The 12,890-nt window shown below is 40.9% G+C and overlaps 1 protein-coding gene across 2 annotated transcripts in view; it reads left to right on the forward strand.

Annotated features, from left to right (window-relative positions):
* Positions 1-12,890, forward strand: part of ITGA6 (integrin subunit alpha 6) — a 79,096-nt gene that overhangs the window by 57,191 nt on the left and 9,015 nt on the right. For both annotated transcript variants that reach the window (XM_012462373.3, XM_012462374.3), the window contains exons 12-23: positions 2,411-2,571; positions 2,747-2,890; positions 4,587-4,702; positions 4,822-5,011; positions 5,100-5,183; positions 5,282-5,361; positions 5,514-5,591; positions 5,679-5,781; positions 7,022-7,195; positions 8,397-8,495; positions 8,594-8,704; positions 8,802-8,900. In XM_012462373.3, coding sequence (XP_012317796.2) covers positions 2,411-2,571; positions 2,747-2,890; positions 4,587-4,702; positions 4,822-5,011; positions 5,100-5,183; positions 5,282-5,361; positions 5,514-5,591; positions 5,679-5,781; positions 7,022-7,195; positions 8,397-8,495; positions 8,594-8,704; positions 8,802-8,900 — 1,439 coding nt within the window. The remainder of the gene's footprint in view (positions 1-2,410; positions 2,572-2,746; positions 2,891-4,586; positions 4,703-4,821; positions 5,012-5,099; positions 5,184-5,281; positions 5,362-5,513; positions 5,592-5,678; positions 5,782-7,021; positions 7,196-8,396; positions 8,496-8,593; positions 8,705-8,801; positions 8,901-12,890) is intronic.

Raw genomic sequence — 12,890 nt, forward strand, 5'->3', positions numbered from 1 at the left:
AGCAAATTCTAAATGAACTAAAACAGAACTTCTACAAAGCTACATAAGTTAATACATCTAAAGTCTTCTCCCAGTATCCAAGAATGTGAGCTTATTGTTTGACGGGGCTATTTTAGCTCAGCAGTCCTCAGACGCGGTGTTCCATACATACAGATATGTATAATTGAGCTGTAATGAGTGCTCTACTTGGCTTGCCCCTCAAGGGTGTCAGCAAAGGTGGCCTGCAAAGATTTTAAGATGATGTGGACTGTCTGGAGGGTTAGGGAAGGTTAGAGTGGATTTGGAAGTTAGACGGTTTTCCTGCACCCGTACTTCCCACACTTTTGCTGTGAGGGGCACTCAGCATGTGAGCCTTTATCTGGTTCGTTGTGAAGCTAGCAGGTCACTTATAAATGGATGATGTCAAGGCTGCAGAAGGCCTAAAATGGGGGAACATTCTATTTGGCAGCTGTGACATTTAAGAATTCTCCAGTTGGACACAAAAATTATGATTGAAACTGTCAGTGTTTCTAAATTTTGGTCTCAATAGCTCACATTCAGCATAAGAATAATGTCACATCGTGTGTGTGTGCATGTGTGTGCAAGTGGGGAACCAGTTACTCCCACTTCTCTTCATCTATTCTATAAATCAGACGTCTATCAGGTGTTGTGCTAGTTGCTGGGGACTGTGGTGGGGAATAAGACTGATGTGGTCCCTGTCCTCGGCTTTGCCCCACTGTGAGAGACACTCGGGAAATCACAGCATAGTGGGCCTAAGTGTAGAGATTAGAGAGATGGAATAGTCTAGGATCGCGAGAGGCCAGGACAGGCTTCCTGGAGGAGATGAGGTCCAAGCTGAGATCTGAAGGGGAAGGGAAGGCTTAGCCAAGCAGGCCAACTGTGCTGGGAGGTGGAAAAGAAGGGAAAGACAGCCGGCTAGGGAAGGAGTGGCTCCTGCAGTTGTCAGTAGGCAAGTGAGACCGGACATCTAAGACCCTGTAGAAAGCAATCACCTTTTGTGTTTGTGATAGAGACTTAGAAGCTGGTGATGCCTCTGTCTCTCTTGGTATGACCCCAAGCCTCCCCAGAAAAGGTCTCTTCCAACTCTAAGGTGAATATTAGAATGTGAGTTATTCATTTTCTGTGTTTCCTATAGCAGACTTGTCCTGGAGGTTTGCTTTCCCTTTTGCTGGTTAGTGAGTGCTTAATGAATGTAAGTAATTTAAGTATTGGCCCATGAAAATCACAGTTAGCAGCTACCTCTAATGAACCAACAATGCATTCTGAAGTCAAAAATGAGATTCTGATTGTCCACATCCTGGCTTGCCTCCAGGTTCCATTAGTGCAGGTTATCAAGAACAGGCTATGCCTTCTTGCTCAGTGCAGAGTAGGCAGTTTGGTTGTGTGAGCTGTATTATGCTGACAGACAGGCCCTCCATCCACTAAAAGGAATATAATTTACCTTTTAAACAGTTATTTTTTATTTTATTTTTATTTTTTTGAGACAAGAGTTTTGCTCTTATTGCCCAGGCTGGAGTGCAATGGTGTGAATTCGGCTCACCGCAACCTCTGCCTTCTGGGTTCAAGCGATTCTTCTGCCTCAGCCTCCCAAGTAGCTGGGATTATAGGCATGTGCTACCACACCCAGCTAATTTTTTAGTACAGACGTGTTTTCATCATGTTGGTCAGGCTGGTCTCAAACTCCTAATCTCAGGTGATCCACCTACCTTGGCCTCCGAAAGTGCTCATGACAGGCATGAGTCACTGTGCATGGCCTCTTTTTTAAGGTAAAGATCCCATCCTACTGTCAAAAGACTTCTCCATCTCTAAAATATATTATTCCTCTGTTTAGACAACTATCCTTTATCAGTGCTTCTTAAACTTTAATATGTATAAGAATCATCTGGTGATGCTATTAGTAAAACAGATTCTGGTGTGACTGGGCCTGAGGTTCTGCATCCTCACAGGCCCTCAGGAGATGCTGCTGTTCTAGAGCCCTTTTCTGAATAGCAAAGGCACAAGGCCACTTGAATAAGCATTGACTGTGTAAGGGAGAAAATCAGTTTAGGTCCTCAGGGGGGAGTGTTGGGTTCTTCTACTTATCATTAGTATTCTGTGGGTTCATGAACTTCAGCCAGAAACTGATTCTTAAGTACTGCTGCTGCTGAAAGGTTTTAACTTGTTCTTGAGCTCCCCCAGGTGGCCCAGTGAAAAATTAACTTAAAAATATTATTAAAAGCAAAAGGAAGGAAAAGACAGCTTGATTTGAATTGTGCAAATGTATATTACCAGGAAATATGAAGAGAAACAATGTCAATGGGGAAAAGTGTTTTCTACAAAGAATTAAAATCTTAAAAGGAGTTCAACATGCTTATGGCTGGATTGTGTATGAATGCACTTATGTTCATATGATTTTGTTAATTTTATCTAGCAATTGTGGGCACACTTGAAGCTGAAAAAGAAAGAAGAAAATCTGGGCTATCCTCAAGAGTTCAGTTTCGAAACCAAGGTTCTGAGCCCAAATATACTCAAGAACTAACTCTGAATGGGCAGAAACAGAAAGTGTGTATGGAGGAGACCCTCTGGCTACAGGTGAGGGCTGCAGATGGTCACATCTGTTTTATAAAGAGGACAGAAGAAGGTTATATGGTAATATACAGATTTCTGAAATTTATTCTAACAACCTGTTGATCAACACAAAATCATTGCTCTGGAATTCCTCAATAGCGTTTATACCTGCTTAACTCTATGACTGCATGATTTTCAGGAAAATATCAGAGATAAACTGCGTCCCATTCCCATAACTGCTTCAGTGGAGATCCAAGAGCCAACCTCTCGCAGGCGAGTAAATTCACTTCAAGAAATTCTTCCAATTCTGAATTCAAATGAACCCAAGACGGCTCATACTGATGTAAGTCTCTCTGACTTTTGTTTTGCCAAAGTTTTTGCCACATTATGATGCTAAATCAAATGTCTTTGAAGGGAATAGAACTAGTGATTTGCTTTAAAGGCCATTCTTTTGTATTAACATGCTTTTTAATGTATGCAAGGTTTGTTAGAGAAGACTTGTTCCCCAAATTATCAATAAACATAAAAACATATGAAATACAATTTGGGGCCAGAGTGTATTTTTCTTCTCATTTTTGGCCATTATAACTTATCGAGACTATAATTGGTAGAGCTTATATTCTCACATTGTTTCTCCTTTAGCTGTACATGGAAAAATACATTGTGTTTTACCATTGAGAACACTGAAATATGGAAAGCATTATACATTAGTGCCTAATGTAGCCTAAGTCATCTTTGGAAGAAAAATGTATTAGATGACCTGCTGGATACCTCATATGAGGTGGGGTCCGCTTGCTAGGGGTTTAGGATGGTTAAGATGCAAGGTTAGCCCAAGGAGCTATGACAGCTTGATTTGGCATTATGTTATGTTCTTGCTTTCAAAATATAATAGATGACAGCCTGGTGTGGTGGCTCATGCCTATAATCCCAGAACTTTGGGAGGCCGAGGCAGGTGGATCACCTGGGGTCAGGAGTTTGAGACCAACCAGCCTGGCCAACATGGTGAAATCCAGTCTTTACTATAAATACAAAAGTTAGCCAGGTATGGTGGAGCATGCTTGTAATCACAGCTACCCGGGAAGCTGAGGCAGGAGAATCGCTTAAACCCGGGAAGCAAAGGTTGTAGTGAGCCTAGATTGCACCACTGCCCTCCAGCCTGGGCAAAAAGAATGAGACTCCATCTCAAAAAAAAAAAGAAAAAATCTAATTGATGATGAGTGTCTGTCCACTCTGGGGCTCCTGGTACTGGTGCCTTACTGATGCAGCTTTGCAGAAGTGAGTCCTCACTGTCTCAAGGCTCAGGAGCTGAAGCTTTCATCTACACATTGCCAATCATTTTTGTCACCAAACATAGTTCCTTATATTTCTGTATACTTTTATGTACTTCTGTTGTTGTTTTGTTAATATTTCTTGTGTACCTTCCTAGCTCCGTAGCCAGAGATGATTTTCCTAATTATTTATCAGTGTGATTATCAAGCACCCATGAGCATGGTGCTAGTGTGCCGTTTGCTTACCTGACCTTAAGCTCTGTTTCCTCCTACAATGGGGCTCATAATAGTATCTTTCTAGAGGCCTGTTGTGAAGAGTAAATGAGTTAAGATATGTAAATCGAGTGTTATAATCATTGGCATCATTGTTATTATTGATACTTCTTACAGTAGCCCTGTAAAGTTAGAACGGTGGTATCCCCATGTGACCTATGATGAAACTTGGACTCTGAAAGGTTAAGTGACTTGCCAGAAGCCCCACAGCTAAGTAAGGGCAGAGCTGGGTTTCAAACCCAGATCTGTATGGCTGCTGGGTCACACTCTTCTATACCACACTGCCTCCATGCCCTGGTCAAAGTGTTCTTAAAACACAAATTTTACCAACGGACAAAATGGGAATTTGATGTGTGGTAAAGTACATTTAAAGCTTGAATCTTGCAATGATAATCATCACACAGGGAAATGAACTGTGTGGAAATAGCCAGTCACCTACATAGATGCCTTCCTGAGTCCTGAATGGTATAAATTAACAATAGTTTGATTTTCCTACAGGTGCACTTCTTAAAAGAGGGATGTGGAGACGACAATGTATGTAACAGCAACCTTAAACTAGAATATAAGTTTTGCACCCGAGAAGGAAATCAAGACAAATTTTCTTATTTACCAATGTAAGAATCGCTCAGCACTAGCAAAAATGATTCTGGCTTCACGGTGGCTTTGTGTTAAGAAAGTTTACTGGAAATGTATTGAGGACTTTGCCTTTTTGTTGTTTTTTTTTTTTAAATAGTCAAAAAGGTGTACCAGAACTAGTTCTAAAAGATCAGAAGGATATTGCTTTAGAAATAACAGTGACAAACAGCCCTTCCAACCCAAGGAGTCCCACAAAAGATGGCGATGATGCCCATGAGGCTAAACTCATTGCAACATTTCCGGACACTTTGACGTATTCTGCATATAGAGAACTGAGGGCTTTCCCAGTAAGTATTAGAGACCAGCTGGGAGGGGAAAAAACAACCCTGTGTGACAAATGAATGGATTGTGACCTCGTGCGTGTTTCTTTTACAGGAGAAACAGTTAAGTTGTGTTGCCAACCAGAATGGCTCACAAGCTGACTGTGAGCTTGGAAATCCTTTTAAAAGAAATTCAAGTGTAGGTGATGCCTTCACATACTGTATTTCACTGTTTTAAATACCATTGCAGTGTCTGTATGCATGGCCTGTGTTAACAGCTATTTATATTTTTTTTAGGTTACTTTTTATTTGGTTTTAAGTACAACTGAAGTCACCTTTAATACCCCAGATCTGGATATTAATCTGAACTTAGAAACGTAAGAGTACATCAACCTCTCCATTCAGAATTATTTCATGAAAACATGGGCAGTCAATGAATTGGCCCTGATCTAACTCATAAAAGAAGTCTAATTGTGATGAGAAATCTGACTGGTAAAATACAACCCTATTGTTTCCTTTTCATTTTTAGAACAAGCAATCAAGATAATTTGGCTCCAATTACAGCTAAAGCAAAAGTGGTTATTGAACTGCTTTTATCGGTCTCAGGGTAAGTGTTTGTGTTTAGCATAACAAATCAGTGTTTGAAAGAACCATTTACAATCCTCACCAAAACTGCTGTTTTTAAATTTGACAGAGTTGCTAAACCTTCCCAGGTGTATTTTGGAGGTACAGTTGTTGGCGAGCAAGCTATGAAATCTGAAGATGAAGTGGGAAGTTTAATAGAGTATGAATTCAGGGTAAGTTGGAGCAGTTGGTCCTTTCATCATACCAAAAGGTAACATATACTAGGTATGGTCTTGAGTATGTCATTTTAATAAATAAATAATATTAAGCATTATAAATAAATCATCAGTTAATAATTAGTTTGCCAGTTTTTAAACAATATACTGGCTCATAGTAAAAATTGTATCCTGCAGGATGGAGAACTGTCACTGTTCAGAATCCAGTTGTTTAGAATGTGTTATGATTTATTCCTTCCTTTATTATAAGGTCATCTTTCTAACTGTTTGTGGGTGAAAGAATATGAATGTGTGCTTACCTTTCACAAGCCCAGTTTTGTGGTGAATACAGATTTGGTTTATGCCTGTAGGAAAGGCAGTGATTGGCTCTGAACCATTTCAAAGTAGGCAATCACAGTGACTCTGTCCTGTTGAATAAACATCAACATATGGTACAGTCTGCTTGTAACTCACACATGGATTTAGGTCTGTGGAGCTGAAATCACATTTCTGAAGGCATAGTGACCGTTGTGGTGAAGGCCTCAAATGGCAAGCATGGGCCCACCTCTGACTCCAGCAGGATGAAGAGGCTGAATTCTCCTCTGTGTGTCTCTTAGCATTACAGACACAGCTGGGGCAGGTGGTGGTTGTGGTTACGATCTCTATGCAGGTGTGGTTGAAAGAAGTCTTTGAGTTCTGGGACAGTCTCCACACCAAGAGGGCTCTTACCTCCTGTGTTTGGCTTCTGCTGCAGGATGTCTCTCTGTTCCCAGCTTAGACACTCAGATTCATGACTGTCCTAATAGTTTTGCAGAATCTCCTCTGGAATAGAGGCAGCTTCATTTTTGCAGTGGATGGGGTTTTCCAGAAGCAGGTTGTTGGTACACTGCCTTGGCACAGGCCTTGTCATTGGCCAAGCAGGGTGGTTACAGGGCAGTTCACAAATTCACACGTAATTTTCCCTGGGCATATGTTGAGAACATGGTATGTCTACACTGCTGACTCTGTTGCATACAGCAGTTGTTCCTCGAATGAGTTAGCTATCATTTGCCCTTTGACCTTTTTGTTTTTATTTACAAAAATCCTTAAGCACAAGTCTTTACTTTGAATGCCCTATCTATAGTCCATTTTTGGAGCCTGTTCTTTTATTATAGGATTATGCTGGATATTTTAACTTCCTTCTCTTGGTAACAGGAGCAGCTACTTAAATTTACATTGAAAACATTAGATTGAGATAATATGTATTATTTTCTAACAGGTAATTAACTTAGGTAAACCTCTTAAAAACCTTGGCACAGCAACCTTGAACATTCAGTGGCCAAAAGAAATTAGCAATGGCAAATGGTTGCTTTATTTGGTGAAAGTAGAATCCAAAGGATTGGAAAAGATAACTTGTGAGCCACAATGGGAGATCAACTTCCTGAACCTAAAGGTATGTTGGTAGATTTATCTAATGTCTCCATAAATGCAAATTAGAGAAACTAACTTTTGGGGGGAAAATAATTACTGTCCTTAGGAAACTGGCATTCTGAGGCATTTTTGCTGGTTAGTGACCATTATAGTACATAAGGCAGAGTCATTCAGTGCTTGTTGAGGCAAATGACGTTTTCTGACGTTTCCTCATGACCTAGTATATTACGTAATAAGGAGAACTGGGAGATGCTCCTGGGTAATAGAAGCTGCTTATTACCCAGGGGCCAGCCAGTGTTCATGCCAAGTAGAACCAAACTCATTGCAAAAGATAATGGCATCTTAGTAGGTAACCTTGAAAGCTTTTTATGCTTATTTTTAAAATAGTAATTATTTATGGTCCTATGAGGGAGTTTCATTATCCCCACCATTTCACAGATGAGGACATTAAGATTCAGAGAGCAAGTTACTCTCTCAGTCACTCAGTTGTTAAGAGACAGATTCCACATTCAAGCCCTGCTCTGCCTGATGTCAAAGCCTGTACTCTTAAACCCCTCTCTATACTGCTCCATACTTAGATAACTGGCCTATCATTTGTGCTCCAGCTTGATGAAGGTTTGCATGCTTGTTTCTTTTATTTTAAATTCTAAGGTGACTGGGTATGATCAGTGATCGGAGTTGGTGACTTATAGCATGATCTTCTCGTGTTAAAAATCAAGAGAATCGTTATTACTAATCTGCAAGAAAAATGCAATTTTAAAAGTTCTTGTATGGCTTAGTTTTCACTGCTGTGCTTTGAATGAGCTATATAATGGGTCTTTTTGCTGCTTTCTCTGTTCTTCAGTGTTACTTATTCCTTCAAGATGTGCTGACTACCAAGTTTTAGGAACAGAGCTGGAGGGATCTCTGATCTCAGTATTCCTACAGTTTGGTGGGGATACAGAGGGTCAAAGAGAGCATATTTCTGTTTCTCTGAGTTTTAAGGTCAGAGTGGGAATGAATTACTTAATAAACTTAGCCCTATGAGTAAATCAATAAACTTGAATTTAGAGTGATAGTACCTGCTGACTTTACATTTATTTCTGTGCCTTTGGCAGGAGAGAGGCAAATATTGTTGATCATGTGAATTTGGCACTGTTTAGGAGGGTATGCTCAAGAGGCTTGTATGGTAGCAACAAAGAATTACATAAATTGGAGCTATTTTGGATATAATTTTTTTTCAGGAATCTCACAACTCAAGAAAGAAACGGGAAATTACTGAAAAACAGATAGATGATAGCAGAAAATTTTCTTTATTTGCTGAAAGAAAATACCAGACTCTTGTAAGTATTTTTCAAGAGTTGTGAATTTTTGAGAGGATAAGGGGAAGGACTTCTTCAGACCAGTGCCTTTTGATGACCAGTCTTCCTTTTCTGTCTAGAACTGTAGCATGAACGTGAACTGTGTGAACATCAGATGCCCGCTGCGAGGGCTGGACAGCAAGGCGTCTCTGACTTTGCGCTCAAGGTTATGGAACAGCACGTTTTTAGAGGTATGACCTTGGCATGAGGCTGTCCCATGGAAGTAATTTGTCTCTGCCTAGGACACGTCTCACCTCCCTAATGCATTCACTAACTGTCTCCAAACAGGAATATTCCAAACTGAACTACCTGGACATTTTTGTGCGAGCCTTCATTGATGTGACTGCTGCTGCCGAAAATATCAAGCTGCCAAATGCAGGCACTCAGGTGAGAAGTTTCCAGCTACATTCAGGTTCAGAGCAAGTCTCTCTTCCCTGTACTCTACACCCAGGGCCTGAAGTCCTGTGCTGTGGTGCTCATTTTCCTCATAGCCCTATTACCTCCGTTACGGAGAAAATAGTGTCTTAAGGTACTGGTACTGCAAGCTGTATTTTAATAGAATCATTGAAAAAAGAAGTAAATCTAGGGTCATCCAGTTCAGCAGTGCCCATGGTAGATTTGAGAACTATTAGCTCAACTGAAAGAGAGGGTGCACCTCACAGCCCTCTAGAAACCTGTGTCTTCTACCATCTCTAATGCCGCAGCCATTGGTGGAATGCCCCAGTGATGGCCTGTGCCATGGCCAGCTGTAATTATTAGAAAAGAGCTCTTCATAGCTGAAACCTGAACTGAACCTTGTAAAGTAAGTCCCTGGTTATGTCCCTGGAACAAGTCTAAAATAAGTTCTCTCTCTTGGCCATGTAGCAGCTTCTCAAATAATTGAAGGAAATGGTCATGCCTCCTTGGATGTTTCTTATTCTCCTCAGAGCTATGCACCCAGCTCTTGAGTTATGCGTCACATTGGGCATAGCCAAACTGGCTTCCAGCCTCTCCCTTCCTGGGCAGTGTGACTCCCACGCGGGCAGAGCAGCTGAGGTGGGATCTGCTTGGTCCCACTTACCCTGGGGCCTTTACCTCTCAGCATCTTGGCAACACACTTCTGTAAGACCTGCCTAAAATTTGGTTTTTCAAACCATTGCTGAGCAGCATGTTTGAATTTCTAACAGCTGCTATTTTTGTGTTAGTGTTCTACTGAAACTTCCAGGTGTTTTCATCAGAATTTGTTGTCAAGCTGTGTTTCCAGTATCCTGTCCTTGAGCTGTTTGTAAAAATCTAAATGTATGCCTTTAAGTGTATCTTTATATTTTATGAGATTTGCTTTGGGTCCATTGTTTCAGTTTTCAAAGTAATTTTGAATCTTGCTTCATCATTTGCTTCCTCAACTTTCTATCCCTGAAAGTTTTAAAAACTGAGAAGCAAGTTCTCTGTCTTCATCCAAGTAATGACAAAAATGTTGAATAGGACTAGGTGTAGAACACTGTAGTGAACCAATAGTGAGGGGTTCCTTATAGGGGTGTAGAACCCACCAGGACTAGCATCAAGATCTTGAGGCAGAATGACTGCGTGTCATGGTGGGCATCATGAATGGGAATGTTCTGCAAAAGAGACTGGAGAAAGAAACACTGTGAATTCCTGCTCTTACATTAATCTGCCAGTCTACTTATGGAAATGTTCTGGCTTCAGTCATTTAGCTAGCTGAAAATTCAGGGAGCCTTCCAAATCATTCTGTTTTCTGAAATATAGTGGTCCTTACAATTTATTATACAAACAAGAATACATTTTTGTTTTTATTTTTTTGAGATGGAGTCTTGCTTTGTCACCTAGGCTGGAATGCAGTGGCAGGAACACGGCTTCCTGCAGCGTTGAATGCCTGGGCTCAAGCAGTCCTCCTGTCTCACCTCCTGAGTAGTTGGGACCACAGGGATGCCACCCACATCCAGCCAATTTTTCAGTTTTTTGTATAGCCAGAGTCTTACTGTGTTGCCCAGGCTGGTCTTTACCTTCTGGGTTCAAGCAATCTGCCTGCCTCAGCCTCCTGGAATGCTGGGATTATAGGTGTGAGTTACTGTACCCAACCCCTGGATACATTTGCCTGAGACAAATGCTGTACTGGGCAAGCTGCTGGAATCGTGGTATCAACCAGCACTGTCCCAGGCTCTCCAGGACGTATCAACAGGCATTATAAGGGACTTTCAAATAAACCACACCTTCCCTAAGGATCCTTTCTCTGCATATATAAAGGTAACAGGTATAGCTTTCTATAACTGTAAATCAGCAACTCTGAAAATCACTGAGATTTTAGAGCTAGAAAGAGAAAACAATAGAGGGAAGGGACTAACATTAGTGAAGCCTTAATAAAATGTCTACAACTTACTAGATACTTTATACTCTTATCATTTAAACTTCAGAATAATGCCAAGGTAGACGTCGTACTCATTTTACAAACAAGGAAGCATATTCAGGGGATATAATTTGAGACCCTCGATTGAAACCTGTAACTGTCTGACTTCAGGGCTTCTGTTCTTTGACTCTGTGACACTTGGTCTCCACAAAGTCCCCAAATCTCAAATTCAGATAAGAAAACTGAATCCAAGGAAAGACGTCCCCCCCTTGGGGTCACTTGACCAACAAGCAGAGCTGAGACCAGACCTTGGGTCTGATGTCTTCTCTTCAACTGCTCTCTTCTGGAAGATGATGGAGCTGGGGACCCTAGTATTCAGTCTAATGGCTGGGTCACAAATGAAAATGAGGTTCTCTTGGGCATTTTATATTCTTAGAGCTTGGAGAACTCATGCCTCCCAATTGGAATTGGTGTCTTCACTATGATCCTACTTTAATAATTGGTAGATTTGTGAATGGGTTACTGGTCTCATATCTAGAACCCATGTCTTTTGAAAATTAAGACATTTTCTTAACCTCTAGTCATCTGATACCTTTTCTGTTTTCTGTGATTTCTGAAATACAATAGCTCAGATATCCTATCTGCACATTTCTTTAGTAGGTTAAGCTGTAGTTTTTCTGTGCCCGAAGATCTGAGCTTAATTTGGCTTAAAAAAGCAAAAAAAAAAAAAAAAAAAAAAAAAAAAAAAAAATTCTTTATAACCCAACCAATTTCAAGAGTTTTGTGCTCACCTTTTAATAAAACACTGTTAAACTTTGGGAGACCAAGGGAGGTGGATTGCTTGAGCCTAGGAGTTGGAGACCAGTCTGGGCAACATAGCAAAACCCCATCTCTCTACAAAAAATACAAAAATTAGCTAGGTGGGGTGGCACATGCCTGTATTCCCAGCTACTTGAGAGGTTGAGGTGAGAGGATGATCTCAGCTCAGGAAGTCGAGGCTGCAATGAGCCAAGATTGTGCCACTACACTCCAGCTAGGGCAACAGAGTGAGATCCTGTCTCAAAACAAACAATAAAAAACACCTTTAAATTAGGACACTATTATAATGCAGTCAGGGAGAGCAGAAGTCACATAATTGGGCCAGGTAAGCTATGCTATATTTTAGCATCAATTAAATCCATCCTGTTAATAAACACCTATGAAAGACACATGTATGCCCTCCCTGTGCAAATGCTAGAGAGGCAAAGTTGGGTAAGATACAGTGTCGATTGTTAAGAATGTCATGCTGCAGGAGACAGAACCAGGAAAACACTGTCAAATTAGCCAAGGAAGTTGGTGGGGTGTTGGGGGAACTGTTTACTGGTTGTATTTCTATGTCCCCATTTATCCCTAAGGAAGCAAGTAGAGAGTACCCAAGCTTCCTGTCTGTCAAAGATTTTTTTTTTAAATGACCATAAAAAGTACATAATTCTTCAGGGGAATAAGATTTTCGCTTTGGCTCTAAATTCAGAGAAGAACTTAAGATATGGATCCTTTTATAAGATGGCTTCTTATATGAGAAACACCAAGAGTGGATGATGTCCTTCATAGGTAGATTTGTAAAAGATATGAAAATCCCTTCACTGGGTGACTTTGTGTACTGATGTTTAAGGAGAACAGAGGGTGGTACATTACAGAGTAATTTAGAGAAGGCATTTTGGCAGCTGACAAGCAAATGTGGTCTAAGCACTGCTCATGGGTAATCAAATTTAATGCATCAACAGAGCTTACACCCATCTTCCCCTTATGGGCACATGGTGGATGAGTTCCACAGGTGTGCATCATCCCCATGGAAATCCCTAAATTGTAATGAAACCAAAGGAAAGAAATTATTTTTGGAGTTGTGAAGCTCTACAGTAGTTTCTACTCGCCTGTTCATCAGTAATAGTTGGTGTGACAGGATAAGGCTTGGAGCTCTGGGAATCACAGCCCACCCTTTGTCTCCCATCTCTGGTCACCTGGCTCTATGGCCAACTCCCCCTTGTTCTCAATCCCAG

This window comes from Aotus nancymaae, unplaced genomic scaffold, assembly GCF_030222135.1.
Source record: "Aotus nancymaae isolate 86718 unplaced genomic scaffold, 86718_ANA_hifiasm-v0.15.2.pri h1tg000008l, whole genome shotgun sequence".
Classification (NCBI taxonomy): Eukaryota; Metazoa; Chordata; class Mammalia; order Primates; family Aotidae; genus Aotus; species Aotus nancymaae.